The 17,335-nt window shown below is 42.1% G+C and overlaps 2 protein-coding genes and 1 long non-coding RNA gene across 9 annotated transcripts in view; 1 reads left to right on the top strand and 2 right to left on the bottom strand.

Annotated features, from left to right (window-relative positions):
• Window positions 1-11: 11 nt before the first annotated feature.
• Window positions 12-5,114, bottom strand: LOC139628537 (insulin-like growth factor-binding protein 3). Of its 5 annotated transcripts, XR_011692804.1 has the most exons (5): window positions 4,591-5,114; window positions 3,726-3,976; window positions 2,798-2,917; window positions 2,373-2,627; window positions 880-1,017 (listed from the first exon to the last, which is right to left on the bottom strand). XR_011692804.1 is itself a non-coding variant. In XM_071490277.1 (4 exons), exons 1-4 carry the CDS (start codon window positions 4,961-4,963, stop codon window positions 171-173), a joined length of 903 nt encoding a protein of 300 aa, XP_071346378.1. In that variant the 5' UTR covers window positions 4,964-5,114; the 3' UTR covers window positions 12-170. The 5 variants fall into 5 exon arrangements, 4 of the variants coding, with proteins under 4 accessions (XP_071346378.1, XP_071346379.1, XP_071346380.1 ...); XM_071490277.1 differs by lacking the exons at window positions 880-1,017; window positions 2,373-2,627 and adding an exon at window positions 12-329; XM_071490278.1 differs by lacking the exons at window positions 880-1,017; window positions 2,373-2,627 and adding an exon at window positions 12-329 and having other exon boundaries at window positions 3,726-3,973.
• On the top strand, window positions 5,092-12,774 carry LOC139628539 (uncharacterized). Its single transcript, XR_011692805.1, has 3 exons — window positions 5,092-5,219; window positions 6,530-6,652; window positions 11,385-12,774. It is a non-coding gene; the product is annotated as an uncharacterized lncRNA (long non-coding RNA).
• The window catches only part of LOC139628534 (tensin-3-like), a 32,019-nt gene continuing 27,149 nt past the window's right edge, over window positions 12,466-17,335 (bottom strand). For all 3 annotated transcript variants that reach the window (XM_071490270.1, XM_071490272.1, XM_071490271.1), the window contains 7 exons: window positions 16,468-16,563; window positions 16,007-16,084; window positions 15,721-15,798; window positions 15,309-15,477; window positions 15,159-15,227; window positions 14,890-14,919; window positions 12,466-14,157 (listed from right to left, as the gene is read on the bottom strand). In XM_071490270.1, coding sequence (XP_071346371.1) covers window positions 14,013-14,157; window positions 14,890-14,919; window positions 15,159-15,227; window positions 15,309-15,477; window positions 15,721-15,798; window positions 16,007-16,084; window positions 16,468-16,563 — 665 coding nt within the window. In that variant the 3' untranslated portion in view covers window positions 12,466-14,012. The remainder of the gene's footprint in view (window positions 14,158-14,889; window positions 14,920-15,158; window positions 15,228-15,308; window positions 15,478-15,720; window positions 15,799-16,006; window positions 16,085-16,467; window positions 16,564-17,335) is intronic.

The raw sequence follows: 17,335 nt of genomic DNA, 5'->3' as shown, positions 1-17,335 counted from the left end.
AACAATACCTGATCATTTTATACTGCCTTTATTAAGTAAAAATAGACCTCTGAGGGTTGCATTGTACATGCAAACAGCATATTTACTTAAACCAAGGCAAGTGATGAAAATTATCACTGGCTACACAGAGATCAGAGATAATGCTTTGTGGCCTTTATCCCCCAAAAAATTCAGCTTATGTAAAGTGACAACAAAACAGTAACGATCATGGTACAGATACAGATGTCCCTCTTTCTCTCTGTGGCTTGAGATCGAGCGTAAAAACCTGACGCACTGTAGTGTTTGAGCTGCACAGTTCCAGGCCGACTACCCTGAGGAGCAGGAAGCAACTGCAAAAAGTGGAATTCATAGTAAGGCACTGCATGCTTACTCTGAGAGACATATTCAGGCATACATACATCATGACCACTCACAACGTCTTTATAACAAATCATCAAGCATACAAATTATGATTACACGTCACAAGCATGTACACATGTGCAATGCCACTTAATTGTGCGTAAATGAAGAGCACTCTCATCGACGTTTGTGACAAGTACACGTAAATGTCTCTGTGTCTTATAATCAGAATAAGGCCTCTGAGATAAATCCTCCTCTCAGAAGCCGTCCAGGTCGGGAGAGAGACAAACAGCTTATAAAGTATCCATCCGTCGCAGAAAAGTACAGAGTGTATCTGCAACACGGAGGCTTTTTCCTCCTGGTACTCTTCCTCTGTTCCCCTTGCTCTGCCTCAGAAAAAAAGGTCCCACAGGCAACAGATAGAAATAGCAAACATCCACATATCGGTTGAGCCATCTCTTGACCTCTCTCCCAATATCCTCAGTGTCTCCATTTGTTTACAATTCTTCTTGCTCTCACTCCCACCCTCCCTCCCTCCGTCCTGCTCTGCTCCTATTGGCTCTCGGAGTTGTAGTACTGGGCGTCTCCTCGCTCCTTCCCATCAAAACCTGGCAAAGGCTGCCCGTATTTGTCCACACACCAACAGAAGCCGCGCTTTCTGCCTTTGGATGGACGGCACTGAAAGTGAAGGAAGGGACAAGGTGAAGGGGAGGGAAGAGAAATAGCAGAGGGGGGGGGGGGCTGCTAAATGTGTAAATCCAGTTGAATATGCAGCATTATGGGTAACAAGCCACTTTAGTCAATGAAGTAGAACAGCAATAGTTAAGAGGTATTAATGGTCAGATTGTGCTGAGTCGACGCAGCCTTGGCTATCCAACACGCTGTGGTATTTTGAGCAGCTTTTATGGTCTACCTCCTGTTGCACACACATATAGAGACCTTTAAGGTAAACAGAAACCTGGTAAAATATTTGCTTAGTCCCGTTTGTGAACAACTGAGAACCAAGATCTATTTTCAGAAGCTGGTGGCCAGTACGAATCATCTGTTGCTGATTATACCCCACAGCTCCAAATTATGGGTACTACAAATGACTTACAGAGTCTGTGGAGCTACCCAAGGGCTGTTATTTTACTGCCAATTTTACTAAAGGTCAACCTCCACTCTAGTAAAACATGCAGCCATTCATTTCAAGGGCTACAGCAACTGTGCTACTGCTCCACAGAGGAGTCAGAGCTGATCAGGGAGGGGGGGGGTGTACATCCTGATTTAGTTCAATATTTCAGTGAGGTTTGAGCGAGAGTCTGATCTGAGCAGGGCCGTCTTGCTGTAAGACCACTGTTGCACGGGAAGGTTGGAAGGAGAAGGCCATTATGTGTTGAATTTTTTAAAAACAAATGTCTTATCTTCACTTAATTTTGTGAGGACAAAAATGCACCATAATGGATTTAAAATTTCAGCTGCAAAACAAAAGTATCACAAGCTGTATGCAAGGAAAACTAATGTGGTAATCAAAAATTTAAGCCCAATTTACTTAAGAAAAGTGGATCTGCTCCCAGCATGAAGTCTGCCCTTGGTATGTTTTTTTCTCTAAAAGAACATTTACTGTTATTAAGAGCTGTAATAAGAGATGTTTTTGCTTAAAATCATGCAAACGTCCAAATTAAACTGACCAACATGAAATGTCTGCCACTCCTTCAGCGCCTGAGGGCTCAGCACGGTACACTAGGTCCACTCTACATAAACAAAGACAATGAGCCTGGCGTTGTGAGGCTGGTTATGAGATGATTGCAGGTCAAAGAGAACACTTCCATTAAGCAGGAGGGACTGCTATGTAATAAGAAAAGCTGCCTCGGTGATGCAGTGGCGCAGGAGCCCTAAGTGCCTCCATATGAATGCGTCAGAACCACTCATTTATTACAACCCGATCGTGGGTGAACCATGTGAGCGTGGGGAATGGCTGCAGCTCTATTTCTGTGCCTGCTTCTCAAAAGTCCAGCAATTATGGGGCGAGCGCATCGGGTGCCGGTGGCCACCTTGACGTCTGTCTCCCTGGGAGGGTTCCCGTTAAACGGCCATCGTCCCAGCCGTCAACCCCACTGGGGTTTGGCCCCTGTGGTTCCTGTCTCCAGAGTCAGTGGCTAGGGTCTACCTCACTGGTGTGGTGGTGCAATGATGAGGCTCTAATAACTAGCAATGAATACAGGAGGACAGCTACGAATCTGTAATTGGGCTGCAGGAGAACTAAAGTTTGAGTCACTAGACTAGCACTGAATCTTTATCAATGTAGCCTGTAAAAAAAAAAAAAAAAAGGTTTCATTTTTGCAGCTTTTAAAAGTATTAAACAAGTTGAAAGGTTAGATTTTTAAATTATGCGTAGCCCCTCGTGAAATCGACGCATCAATCTATCATTATCCTGGAGTCAGCATCAAATGATGGTGCTTTAAATGTGCTGTGTTACCTGCTTTTTCTTATAGAAGCCCTTCTTGTCACAGTTTGGTATGCGGAAACCTCTGGGGTTGAGAATGTCTGTAATCTTGAGGCTGCTGAGAATGCTCTCAATCTCTCTCCGACAGGGACCCTACAGATGAGGAAACACATGAGAAGTTACTGCACTTTCCCCAGTGCTTTGAAATACTCATTTCCAGCTCAAAGTTGAAAGCACTTCAACATATCTGAGTGCAGCTGATGCCGTTAGCTCAAGGTATTTTTCCTTCAGCCGCATGATTTTGACACAAATCATGATGGGGTTTGTAAATAAAGACATTTACAAAGCTGGCTTACACTGCATCACACACTGCTCTGCTGTAATACTTAAACAATGGTGGCTGCAATATGAAAGAAGTGACGGATGAGAATTGAATTCATCTGACCGACTTGTAGGGGCTTAACAGTTTGCCAAAGCTGCTTAGAACTTTTACACTTTATACAAAGGATGGGGGATAACGTGAATTCAAAGAGCTCAAAGAAGGAGCCAGAAGCCTTGTCCTCAAGTCCAAGTACTCCAGTCACTAATCAAAGCAGCCAGTCAAAGCCCATTACTAGTGTGTGCTCACTTCTCTGTCCAAAGAGAAGATCAAAATAGCAGCAGGGCTTCCCAACAGGCACTCACATAGGCCAATCCATCATTTGCTGGCTCTCAGTACACCCGGCACGCGGACGCCTTGTGGCCAAACAACTGCCTGACCCAGGTCAGCCGCAGGGCCATCGTACCCGCTCTCTGCCATGCCATTCTACTGCTCACGACGATGCCTGCCAACCGTCAGCGGCGCTACCCAAAACATTTCATCACCCGCAGGGGGAGAAAAACACCAAAACACAGAGGAAGAGGAGAAAAACATTCCTCCAGTGTGCTCTGAAGACAGAAAAATATTGGTTGTGGTACTTACATACTCAGGCTCCTGTTTGGTCTCTAGGGAGAAGTTTTGTTGGTCTGTGATGAGTGGTCCTGGGAGCTCCTCCATTTTAAAGCTCTGGGTTCGCTTCTGCTGCTCCCGCCTCAGGACTTCTGACTTGGCAGAGGGGAAGAAAGGGTGAAGCGGAGGTCTCAGGGATCCCATGGGTCTGTGGGTGCTGTATGAGATCTGAAGGCCCGAGCCGGTGGAATTCCGCTCCTCGTCCTGAGTGTCAATATTTTCTGCTGAAGTTTGAATAAAAACGTGTTTACTCACAAAACAGTACACCGAGATATATAACCTTCCATTTAAGGGACTACTTTTTCATGTCGATTCAAACATGTTTCACTTTTTAAGCCGGCAATCAGTTTGAGGGACATGAGTGACTCCATTTTTCAGAAGCATTTCCTGAAATTTATGTCCATCTTTTTGGCAGTTTCGGCAGAAATATGCAATGAGGCTACTATTACATTACAAATGTGTCTCTACCTTGAACTTTGAATTCATTTATTCCCCTTTTGGAGTGCACAAGCTAAATACTTATGCCATCTCAGGGAAGGATCCTAAAAAATCAACATTGAGTCTTAGGTAACTGATTCAGAGAAGTTCAGGTCCTCACACCTTTCTGATGTTGAGCTGCACCTGTATTTCTGCACAGAGTTTCTACAAATCTCCCTTAGATGTCCTTCAACTTGTTTCATCCTCCACCCCTTCTTTCCATAAATGATAAAAAATGTAATGAGTGACACCAGTTATTAATGTTGCCAAAACTTAAATAACTTCTTTGTCTTACCAACACGTCTTGTTTTTGGGGTGATAAATACAAGTCTGAGTTCTATGCATATAGATTCAGATTTACCTGGGAGCTCATTGACTGGAGGTGTTGGTCTGACGGCTGCTCTCTTGTTTGTGGCGTTTGCACAGACCCCCCGTCCCTCCAGCAGAGCCTGCAGAGGTTTGGTCTCACCGGGCTGATGCTGACATGTCAGTCCGGAGCCACATCTGCCGGTGTACACGCCGCACGGCTGACCGAAGCTCAGCGCGCAAGTCATGCAGCAGCCGCAGCCCGGTTCGCGGACCCTCTCGGCGCAGTCCTTGGGCAGAGGTTTGCACAAAAGCCGCGCTCCAACGTCACATGGTTCGCATCTGATGACCGGTCCGACCGCACCTGACCTCCGGCTCAACGAGGCCAGGACAAAAGTCATGCAAAGTGCGCGAAAACGGGAATCCATGGCGGCGTATGGGGGCGTATGGTGAGGGAGTGAGGAAGCGCACTGTCCTGCTGTGGTGACTTTTCTCTGGGCAGCTTCTCTCTCATTCACATAAAGCCACTGGACAAAACATCTCAATATATAGACCCCGGTGACTGTAGTCACACCCCCGAATAGCTTGTGGTCTCCTGGTGAATTGCCTCGACTCCGTTATTCCTTTTAAACCATCGGGGCAATATGCGGGGGGAAATACACAGACCACAGGATAACATTTACGGTATGGCTCTTTAAGATTTATTTTAAATGACATAAATTTAAGAAAAATGATTGGCCAGTGTTTTTTTTTTTTTTTTGTTTTTTTTTACTTTACTTTTTACCTTAGCTGAGGGATTCAGTGGAGGTCTGGATATTCTAGATATATTTTAATGTGCAATAAAGACCGTCAGGTTATTAGACACATTCTAGGAAATAGTTATGTAACCCATGAGAAATATCCGCAGAAATGTTTTTTTAAAAGTATCAGGTCTCAGTTTCTCAGTTTGGGGAGCCCACACACAGCAGATCCAGGCATCTCCTATGCGCGTATTCATTCATAGGGGGCGCCAACATGCGTGTGTACGTTATTTTTCAATGATTCAGAGACACTTGCGGTGAACTTTGGAAACTTAAATGGGCTCATACGCCATATGTTTGTGTTTTTGTGCGTGTGTGTGTGTGTGTGTTTAGTGCTGGGCTGTGGGCAGGTGTGTTTATGTACAAGTGTTCACATGACTATATGTTTGCATATACTGTGTGTGTGTGTGTGTGTGTGTATGTGTCCACTGATCTGAGACCCAAGAGGCTCCTGCACATGACCCTGCATGACCTGGTTATGGTTTAAGCTCATAAACTGCGACCAGTCCATACATAAGATGATCATTTCAAGCTTTACAGTATGAGCTACAACAGTGCAACAGATGAGGCGCTGAAGAACACAAAAGCAGTGGTGGTGGCCTCCTTCGCTTTCCTCTTTATACTTGTATCACACAACATTTATTGTTTTTATTTACTACAGTTATTGGGTGTGTTGCAGAATGATATTCTGCATACAAAACAAATGCATATTTTTGTCAAATATGGAAATATGGTGCATTTTTGTAGATGAAACCACCCAGCAGTGTGCGTAATTGTTTACATTAATTACATCTTGCCCATAGAAATGTTGCTTACACATTATTTTATCAGTAATAATATTATAATGTGTATCTTCCAGAATAATGACTACTTTTACGTTTAAAGCTCTGAAGTTCAATTGACTTCTTCCCTCCTTTTTATAAAGCATAATTTTATACACTAATATCCCAAATGACCATATAACCTGTTAGACTTTCTACATATCCATGATTTATGCTTGTTTGCAGGTAATATGATGTAGATATAGTTTATCTCTTTAAAACCTTGGCATTCTGTAGGTTGAGAAGGTTGCAAATAGTCATCTAGTACCAATAAAATGGCCTCATTTGCAGACCTGATGCTTGTTGCTCGAATCCTTGCTTACTTGTAAATGGAGCAAAGAAAATCCAAGTGACGTTATTTTATAACAAATAGGTTTCACGTTGGCTGGATGAAAGTCAAACTATAACTGGGCCACAAGATCTGCTGCTGTCCACCTGCACCATCAGTGTTGTTCAGACCAAGGAGGAAACCCACCGGCCAAACATCGTTTACAAGGTGACGTGCCCATATGGTATTCAGTGTTTTTGTGTCATGCAAAGAATGCACCTCATGTACCTGCTCCTCACACCTACAGTGAAGCAGTGATCTTTGAACTTGTTGTTAGGATGTGTGACATAGTTGGGCCTGTTCTGGTCATTTGTCAGTGCTACAAAGCAGACCTAAGAATAAGGACACATAGCACACGTGTAAGTGAGAAAATTCCTGAGTAATTACATCTGTAGAGTTTTTAGGTCCACTATTAATTGGTTACAGATGAGCGAGGGAATACACCAGCACAGAACGTCCACAATACCTCAAAAGAATAACAGCAGGAGAGGCGAGGAGTGCAGTTCCTCTTTCCTTTTGAAATTTCTTGGGAGCCAAAGTCAAATCATTTGCCAACAAGCCCTGGCATACTGCTGCCTGTTAACAGACAGGTCTACAGCAGAGCAGTGCTCAGTGGAATGCCAAACATTTGTTTCATATGCTGAAAAAAGCCTGCTGATTTTCCTCCCTCTCCTCCGCTCTGAGATCTTTGGAAGGGGGTCTCTCAGCCACCTGTGCATATTCAGCATAGCAGAGGAGAGCGTCGGGCACAGGGAGCAATGTACTGAAGGAATGTCGTCCCACAGAGCAGCCACTCAATAAAGCGGCAGTGTGAAGAATGTGCGTTTGCACACACAGGATATTACTGTACATGTGTTTAACATAACCTGCTTTCAGAGGCCACAACAGCAAACCACAACTACTTGTCAAATCCTAATCTGTGGCAATTTTCCACTGTTTAAAGATGATTTGCACAAATCAGATACACTGGCTTGAAGCTCTGAGAGTGGCCTCCGTTGGCTCCAGCAGCCAGGCTGTTGCTCACTGTGGCTTATTGCACTGAAGCCCTATAGCTAAATATAAACCTGCCCATGTCATGTCACATGTATTCTCAGTATCATCTCTAGTTTTATTAAACCCATAGATTATAGCTATGAATAATTCTGAGCAGTTATTTTCATAATGATGCTTTTATTACTATATTTCTATCCCCGTTTTTAATATTATAACACAGCAACTGGGTCAATTCACCCAAAATACTGTATAGGTTCACTTTAGTTAATCCATAGCAGGGAGTATGTGATGTATGATCGGGATGCCTTATTAGCATTCCTTTCATTGAAAAAAGTAAGTTGAGTGTATTTCTGATGCATGCCATATGTAATAATGCTTGTTTTGGCAGCTCCCCCTCCTCTGGCTCTGTTAGTGTGATTCTGTCTAAGTGCAGTGCAGAGATACAGGGGATGGTGTTACTGTAGTGACAGGGAAAAGCGCAAGTATTTGGAGAGAGGGCCAAGGCTCACAGATTGAAAAGTGCATAGTTTAATCAGCTGGAGGTCTGCAGAGCATGTCTGGGTTAAACCAGGAGAAGGACGTTTTGTGTGTGTGTGAGAGAGAGAGAGAGAGAGTGTGCGTGTGTGTGTGCCCCTCACTCTCAAACACCAACCACTTCTTTTCCCATTCTTACTTGGAATTTTGGATGGCAGTGGGGGTCCTTGTGTGTGTGTGTGTGTGTGTGTGTGTGTGTGTGGAGTGAGAGTGTGTAGGCACATACTGTACGGAGGTGTGTTGGAGTAAAAGAGGAGGTGCAGCACTGTTTGGGAATGAGACTGCCGCAGATCACATGACAAGTCTGGCATGGTCACTGTTATTCTTTTTGCCCCCATCGTCTCATGACCGTCTCTCTTATAATTGCCCCTGTCTGAGAGCTTTTCGAACAGGCTCTCATCAAACACAAATTGGACGCAAGGGTCTCTATTATGATTAATATAATCATGTCTTCCCTTTGATTCCGCTCTTACTGGAACCCATACAGACCTTTGACAATTATCCGATTATTAGATGTGGTTTGAATGGTGAACAAGAAAAGAGCCAAAAGGGCAAAGGCCACCTTTGATCTAATTCCAGGGTCGGTTAATAATTTTTTTTTTGGATTGGTCTGTTCGTGGAACTGTCATGGTCCCCATTTCTGGAGGCTTGGCCCCTGAGGCAATCCAAGGCTGTAATTAAGCCTGAGCGTAGTGGAGGACAGAGAGCGAGGAGCTCTCAGCACTCAGCCTGACGGATTGCAGAGTGCTCGGAAGTGGGCTGAGAGTGGCGCCGCTCACTTTGGGCCCCGAATCACTCCCCAACCCCCACCCCAGACTGTATCACTTCCTATGTCTGTATTTCTTTGTCTTGCATAAACATATTATTATTTGAACCTATATCCAGACATACATATATACATATATATATATATATATATATATATACACATTTCCTCATCTCCAAAACATTCCATTCTCATTTTTCTCACTCTGACTCATTCACTTTGTCACTGAGCCTTGTCATTTAAAAACTATAGTCAATGAACCACATGGAAAGCATTGTTTTAATGTAAACATGCAATGGCCAACTGTTTCTCGTTGAGAACAAAGCACGTTTTCATCCATGCTTCATTGTTTCATGCTTTTGAATGCACAACAATGGTGTCAAACGATTTAAATACAAATGAAACAGACAACAATGCGTGCAATTTATTCTTGCACAGTCATGTCTCATTTTCACACTGACACCGACACACCATCACTCATCGTAAAAACAAAGACCAAATTACAGTTGGTGGAGGAGGAAATATCCCTTGCAGATGGAGGCCCTACAATGCTCCATTTATTTTATAAGTGCTGGTGGTCTGTGGTTTCGAGATGTGGTTTGGTGCAGGAATGGAGAGAAAAGACAGAGCGTTATCACAGTCCATGTCAAAGCTGTCGCTGTCTATGACAGGTTCACCCAACTGTGGAAAGCTCATCTGATTTACTCTGTGTAGTTTCAGTTAGTTAATTAGTTACTTATTTAGGTCATATTTTACACGATCTCTGCCCATTCCCATTTGTTTTTTTGTTTTTTTTTTTAAAAATCTCATTTATGCGATTATATGTAACTATAAATGTGTATCTTATTTCTACTCAAGTTTAATTTTTTTTTTTTTTGGTCCATGTTAAGTCCAAGGGGAGTTTCAGGCCTACTGTATGCATGCAGATGTTTCATTTCTAGTGTCTCAGGGATTTTTCACTGCTCCCTGCTGGTTTAAGAAAGTGGAAAATAGCCATGATCACCCAGGAGTATGTGTACCCCAATTTAGTGCAGCAAATTGCCAGGGGTTACATGAATAGATTAAGGAGTAGCTCAGCTAAGGAAAAAAGGAAAATATGATGTTGTAAAAAAAAAAAAAAAAAAAAAAAAAAGTAGGATATGTCCACATTTTGTATTTAGAAGGAAATAAAAATTCAAATGGGATTTGAATTTACATACTGAGTTGTTCTCATCTTCGGTATATTTATGTTCACGGTAACAAATAAACTACCAGTTATGATAGGCCAGCTGCCCACTGCACAGGACAGTCTCCCACCAACCTGAGTCAGTTGTAACACCTAGACACCATGTGTTGTGCTTGAGTGTGCAGAAAAGTGGAAATTAAAGGATAAATGGTTCTGCCACTCCATGGGCAGATATGACCAAACCTACTGTAAAAAAGAAAGACAAAGTCTTTATTGTGTCTTTATCTCTCAGGGCTGTTGGGCTTTGTCAGCATATAACAGATGGCGATCATGGTTTACCCCCTTCAGCTTTACACCTTTGCTCAAACCATGATGACCCAATTTCACAAAAGCAGCACTTGATCCCACTGTTTGTTGTTTCTAGTGCAGAGACGGTGACCATGGCCCCTCCAAGACCACATTATCTGACAGAAGACTGGGGGTCACTGTGCACCCCTGAGCTCTGCACTGTCCACTTAGTAATTCACATTTTGGTGCAGTCATGGCAACAATAGCCTACATCAGAAACTGTTTTGGTTTCTGTCTGTGTGTTGCACTAAAATTAGCAGATTTTGGGCTCTGCATGATTTCTTTTGGAATCTGGAGCAAAACATAGTTATTCTAAGTTATACTGATTATTCAATAATGAGCATCAACTGTAAAACATGCCCCCATTTTGACCTGACCTGAACTGTCTGTATGCGGCCCAATTTATCTCAGAGTGTGTTTTGAGGTTTCAGCATCTGCTGAAAACCAAACAGGGGGCCTCAAATTGTGCAGCCATCCCAGAATTCACTTTCTATTTTTGCTCCCCAACCTTTGTTCTGCCTCAGAGGAAAGAGATGAGCCCTGCCCCTCTAATTAAGTGGTCGTAAAAATGCAGCAGAGCTGGGGGTGCCCGAGGAATGAGAATGAGTTGTGTCAGCCTGATAAACACGGCCTTTTTCCTCCACATTATCTGCAAAATGAAACTTGATTGGCTTCAGTCTGCTGGAGGAGACGGGTGTAAATTTGTGTTTATTGGAAAGCTGGCATTTGTTGAGACAGGCGTACTGTATGTGACGGGCTTAATCAGTGTCTTGCTCGGGTCAGGAATGTCAGCACAATAGCAGTGATTATATTACAGAAGCTCATCAGTGGTGTTGGAAAATAAACCTAATTCTGCTCTTGGGCAATTTCTTGTCTGTTTTTCCTTTACGTAATTCTCTTATATCATTAATAAGCTTGGTAATAGTAAATATTAAGACATATAAATCAAGCTTGATTGGGAATTATTGCTGTATCAAGCCAGGCCAGCTCTCTCATGCTCTCTCACACTGTTATTACCTGCATGAAATATTGTCTCTGCTGACAGGTTCTTCTGTAGTCTAATATTGTTGCTTGGTTTTCTGGACTTTCCCCAGCTTCTTTTATTTCGAGGCCACTCTGCACTAAATAACAGAGGAAGACGGGCTCTGGGCTCTCTGCAGTCACCACACCTGGGCTTTCGCTTCCTTCCTGCCCTCCCCGGGAATTCTTCACTTTCACCACCTGCAGAGGGACAGTAGTGAGGTGGGAGGAGGAGGGGAGGAAGGGTCTACCCCATTATACCTTTCCTCCCTCTTAGGCTCGGCTCTGCAATTTTATTCCCTCTCAGTACCATTAGAGTAACCTGTCCTGGCTTGTGCGGAGGCAGAGTCCTCTTTTACTGCACTTCACAATTGAGACAGTGGACGTGTGTGTTGGATATGTGCACATGAAAGAAAAAGATGCAGATGCAGAGCACTGCATCTTTTATGAAAAGCTGTGGTGGTGGTCCACTTACACAAATACTATTTCACCTTTAAGCTACAGCTAAAAAAAAAAAATTTGACAGGGGAAATAAGCCACGTCACGACACCACTCCACTCATGTGCAGGTTTAAATGTTTTGTGTTGCTAGTGTCCTCTGCTGGCTGCAAACTGAACTGAAGCTGTTTCCTTTCTCTGCGGTTCCAGTAAATATGTTTCCAGCAGGGTTTCTCATTACTGACTGGGAAGTAGTGTCATGATCTGTCTCCCCTTTTCACATCCTGTTTTGTATTGTGAGATTATAGCTACTACTGGAAAACACTAAAGTTAGAGAAACTTTCCTGTGACTAATACTCCAGCTGTTGAGGTTGAGACTTGAGATCAGGCAAGAGCTGCACCAGTGGGTCAGTCATTACAAACTCATGTTGTGCAGCCAAGAGTTATCAAACCTTGAAGTTGAGAGTTATCTAAAATGATCCTAAATTTTAAGGAAATGAGTATAAAATGATGCACAAGACATCTACAATATTTCCATAAGATGGGAAGCTGCAGCCATACAAAACTCCAGTCAAGGGCTGATAACAGTTTATAGCTACATGTGCTTTCAGAGAGTGTGCAATAGGTTGATTTTAACAACCATAAAGCAAGTGATGAGGAAACAAGATGCCTATGTCAAACTTTTAATTTGAAGGGTTAACAGATCACCAAGATTACATAAATGTTTCCTTTTGTTTATTTACAGGACACATCAAATACAACGCAACATCAATATACACATAAACTGTTCACATGTAGCATGTTATAAACAGAGGCACAGTATTGTATGAGATAAGTATGAGGTACAGATAATAGGCCATGAAAATGATAACATAACAAATGTGTACATAATGTAAGAATATTAACAAAGCTTTATTGTGGTGGTAGGTCCCTCTCTGGATGAAATGGCTGCCCAACACACAAAAACAGTCGAAAGGAATGATTTTTTTTTTGTTGTTGTCACCATCTCATATACAATGTCAACAAACACTCAGCTGGGATAATACAATTTTCATCTGTCTCCCAGAGCAAGTATATTGTATACGTCATAGACAGATGACCCGCTGAAAATGCCCAATGCTAAATTTATTTGTGCAGTTCCAACACTGAATGTTCTCACTTTTTAAAGACTAACGCAATGACAGCATTTGTTTCCTCGATATAGCAGCCTGTGTGTTTTTTAAAAAAAAAGTCAAATTCAACGTACAGAATGTGTATACTGATTTCTTCTTGATACTGAAACACTGCAGTGCTGTTAGTGGCCACGTGCCCCCACAAAGAGGGTAAAGTTTGGCAGCTGGGAGTGGAATGCCACTGTCTTCTACACAAAGTACCGATGTGTTTTTAACCAACTCCTGTCAAGTCAATATATATATATATATATTAGCGTTTAATTAAAATATTTTTCTATGGTTTCTCTCATTTCATCACACACACGCACACACTCACACATGCTTTCATGAAACTGTTGCTGACAGCTTTATAAGTGGTCATATTCACATAAATCCTAAAAGGAATATAATCTAACAAGTTCAGAGAAGCCAGCTACATGCTGCACATGTACAGAAGGCTGTGGTTTAAAAAAATAAAATTTTACATTGCATAGATAAAATAAGATCATCCTGTATGCGATGTAGCCAGTCCCAGAGTCCAAATTATACATATCTGCTGCGCTTTCCTTGCACATGTTGAACTTACTGCATGCTGGACAGATGCAGCACAGAGGTGCTTCCAGGTCAGCTACAACTTTACAGGCTGTTAATAGCTTGAATTAAGCTTGTTTTGGTTAAATAGTAGAAAAAAGCAACATGCAAACATAGGGTTTTCTTGATTCGTCCATAAAAATTCTACACATGAATAAGAAAAGCAGCCTTTTGTTATGTCCTTAAAATATGATGAGAATGAATATAACTGTATAAGACATTACAGTTGTAAACCAGTAGAAAAAAATTATATATTTTTCTATGATTTTGATGTTTTTGTAAATGGCTAATATACATTTCATTTTACAGCAAAGAAAAATAACAAAATAGAAGGGGATTTATATTTTTCTACTAAAAGATACAATTAAATGCCCTGGTGCTGGTAAGTGATGGTAATGTATATAATATCCAGTTGATATCCAGGGTTAATGTTCAGGTCATAACCATCTCCAGTCTTTACATTTTGTCCTCTGTTCAGCCTTTCAGTCTTTATTTTGTGTCTGTCCAGGCGACCAGCTCCATCCTACTTACTCTTCTGCGAGCCGATCATCACCTTAGACACAAAGTTGACGATGGCGCTCGCTGGCTGCTCAGGGTCATGCTCTGCAAACAGGTGACATATGTTGTCCATGGAAGTGCCGGTTTTCCTCGCCACAAAGCCAAAGATCCTGCAAAGGTGGAGCAAAGTACAAAATAGGTGCACTGTCATCTGTCATCTCAACAGACCAAGTCTCATTAAAATGAAGTGATGTTGAGGGTGTAGCTACAGTGACTTTAGAAAGTATTCAGACCCTTCACTTTTTGCACTTTCGTCCGTTTTCTTTCTTCTTCTGATTTGAAATGGATAATTTTTTGTTAACACTCACTTACTCATAGTGACACAGTGAAAACATGTTTTTAAAATGTAAATTTATTAAAAAATTGAATTTTATTAACTGAAATCTCTAAATTATAAAAGCATTCAGGTCCTCTGCTGGTGCAAATTGAGACTTAACCCACGTAGAACAACTGTGGAGCAACATGAAGTTGACAGTCCACAGATGCTTCTCATCCAATCTGATAGAGTTCAACAAAAAATCGGATAAACTGCCCAAATCCCCGTGGGCACAGCCTGTTGAGACTAACCCTGGAGGAGTCAAAGCTGTAACTGCTGCCAAATGGAATTCTACAAGGTCCTGAATCAAAGGTCTGGATATTGTTGTAAATGAGAGATTTCTGGTTTTGATTTTTAACAAATGAGCAAAAATTTCTAAAAGCACTTTTTTTTCACTTTATCATTATGGATTATTGAGTGTAGATTAATGGGGAAAATGTCACACAGACTAAAGTGTGGAAAAAGTAAAGGCATCTGAAAACTCTCTGAAGCCAATGGATGTACAAAATAATAGTGATTGACTTACTTTGCTGAAGGACAGCCATCTTTTTTCCACCTATGTTTAGTGAAATGAGGATAATAGTTAGAGGATAAGTTAGTTGTTGTCTTTTCATGGGCTGATTTGCTGATATTCCTTCGCTCATGTAATTTCTTGTTCAAGCTGTAATTATCTAGGAAACATTTTGTCATGCCACTCCTTCTTGAAGTAATAACAGGTTTACCTTCCAATAGCCATGACTAACACTGATAACTCTGCAGTGACATGTGTTCAGACTTTCAATTAGCAATACTCACTTTCTATCTTGAGGGTCCAATGCACAAAAGATGACTGTATTGACATTGTAATGCCTCCGGAAGAAGAGCCTAAAAAAGACAAAATGATGGTTATTGTGAGAAGTGGGTCTTTGCATGTTTGTATGGCGTAAAAGTGCGTTTGGTACTTACTTCCTCTGGTTGTCAGTGAGGGTGATTCCCTGGGAAGAAACCTTGAAGTGGACCACGGTGGAGGTGGGTGGAGGGTTGGAGCTGAGCGTCATACTGGTGGCTTTCTGTACTGCCTGCACACCCGTCAGGGACTCCATCTCCACTGAGCCCAGGTACCACACATTACAGGCTGCAGGAGCACACAGACTCAGATTACACTCAGCTCACAACAGCTATGTGCAAATAACTGAACAGCAGGTACGTAAGTGACCGAGTCCTACAGTCCACAATAACAGGGCAAGAAAAAAATGGCTAAGTGTGGATGCACTCATTTCCAAAAGTGTCACAGCACTGCACACAAGGATTGTGTCAGTGTTTATGTACACTACTTTGTCATAATGTCTATTCATAGCAAGTGACATTAGGCAATTACCTGCACCCTGTTTTAGCAGCTCAGCAGCAGAGTTGGTGACTGATTGCGAGATATTCTCCACAACATCTTCAAGAGGATCTATGAACAAGAACAGCAACAAACGTCAGTGAGGTTATTTTGTGAAAACCACAACATAAACAAATAAAATTACTTCATGGCCAGACAGCTAAATAGACAGACTGGCAGATATGGGTAGCCACAAAAACTAAATAATGTTTATTTTCCTTTCTGACCATAATCTTACTCGAGAAAATAAAACTTTGTGTGACTGTGTGTGAAAGTTTACCTCTGTCAGGTATTATAAGTTTACAGGGCAGCGCCAAGGGAGTGATTGAATGCTGGCAGACCAATGCGGTTAAGCTTCCTGTAAAAGAATAGCATATGAAATCAAAATTACAGTCAGATTCACTGCTTTATTATCACATCACTTACTTGTTTGTCATATCTTCTACTATTACTAAAAAGTTGACATAAAATCGTTAAATACAATTAATGAAATTACTTTTTTAATCCCTTTTTGATCTGATTGATCGACCTTGTAATCACTTCACACCATATCAACTCAACAGATAACTGGATAACTGCAGTTAACCACTACTAGCCAGTGGTACAATCCACCACTGACCACTAGAGGGCATTGTTGTGCATGAATGCTTGATCTTTGGTGCGATGCGGCCAAACAGCCAGGAGCTGTCACTGTCGGAGGGCAACTGTGCAGAGAGAGGTTCTACCAGAGCAGGCACTCACCGAAATAGGGCTCATTGGGGCAACCCTTCAACCGCACTCCTTTCTGTGTGCACTCAATCAGGAAGTGGCGCACTAATTCATTGGATAGATCGCCTCCTGTGGGAAAACAGGACAGAAAGAGGGAGATATGGGAGATAATTAATTCCACACAATTGTCTGTGGTCTGTTTTATCTAAACTGTCCTCTATCTGACACCCTAGATTTACTCTGGCCCAAATAACAGCTCCGAGCATTTATCTTGCGTGCAACACGTAATTTCCCAGCCTTAAAGTGTTACATAAAACATATTAAATCACTACATTCAATCTCCCCAGAGATTAATGGGATTATGATTCAACAGAAGCGCCTCTGAGGGGGCAGGAGGAGTCTATGTGAGGAATGTCTTTGACACAAAGGCTTGGAGAAAGGCCCGCTCCTTAAGGTGGGTTGGGTTTCACACTTATAAGGAGCCACAATGCCCTAAGCTGAAAGTGTGGAGAAGGACCGTGTCATGATGTCACCACAGGTGCCATTGGACTGTGGACGGGTGAGAGCAAACAAAAGGACAGGTGTGAGTGGGGGATGAAATGAAAGGGTTGAACACTGTGGTGGGCCGTAGAAGAAGGGCATAAGGGCATCCTTTGTGCCCTCGTGTTGTTTTTGTCCAAAAAAAAAACCATATGAATAATCCAACTTGTGTCTGATACTGTCTGTGTGGGATTTAATGTCTGCCCTTTTTTTGAATAAGAAAAAGTGATGTGTGAATCTCTATCAATGCTCAATCAGTCTTTGTTTTCATGTTGAAACGTGGCCAGAGAATGTTTGGACAGATTCCTCTAGAGACTTTGTTTTCTTTCCAAGAAAAAAAAAAAAAAAATCGCTTCCCGTA

Source organism: Trachinotus anak, unplaced genomic scaffold, assembly GCF_046630095.1.
Source record: "Trachinotus anak isolate AG129_WGS33_773 ecotype Australia unplaced genomic scaffold, CSIRO_AGI_Tana_v1 ptg000012l, whole genome shotgun sequence".
In the NCBI taxonomy this organism is placed as follows: Eukaryota; Metazoa; Chordata; class Actinopteri; order Carangiformes; family Carangidae; genus Trachinotus; species Trachinotus anak.
Note: the sequence above shows the minus strand (reverse complement) of the source record. Positions and strands in the feature narration are given on the sequence as shown.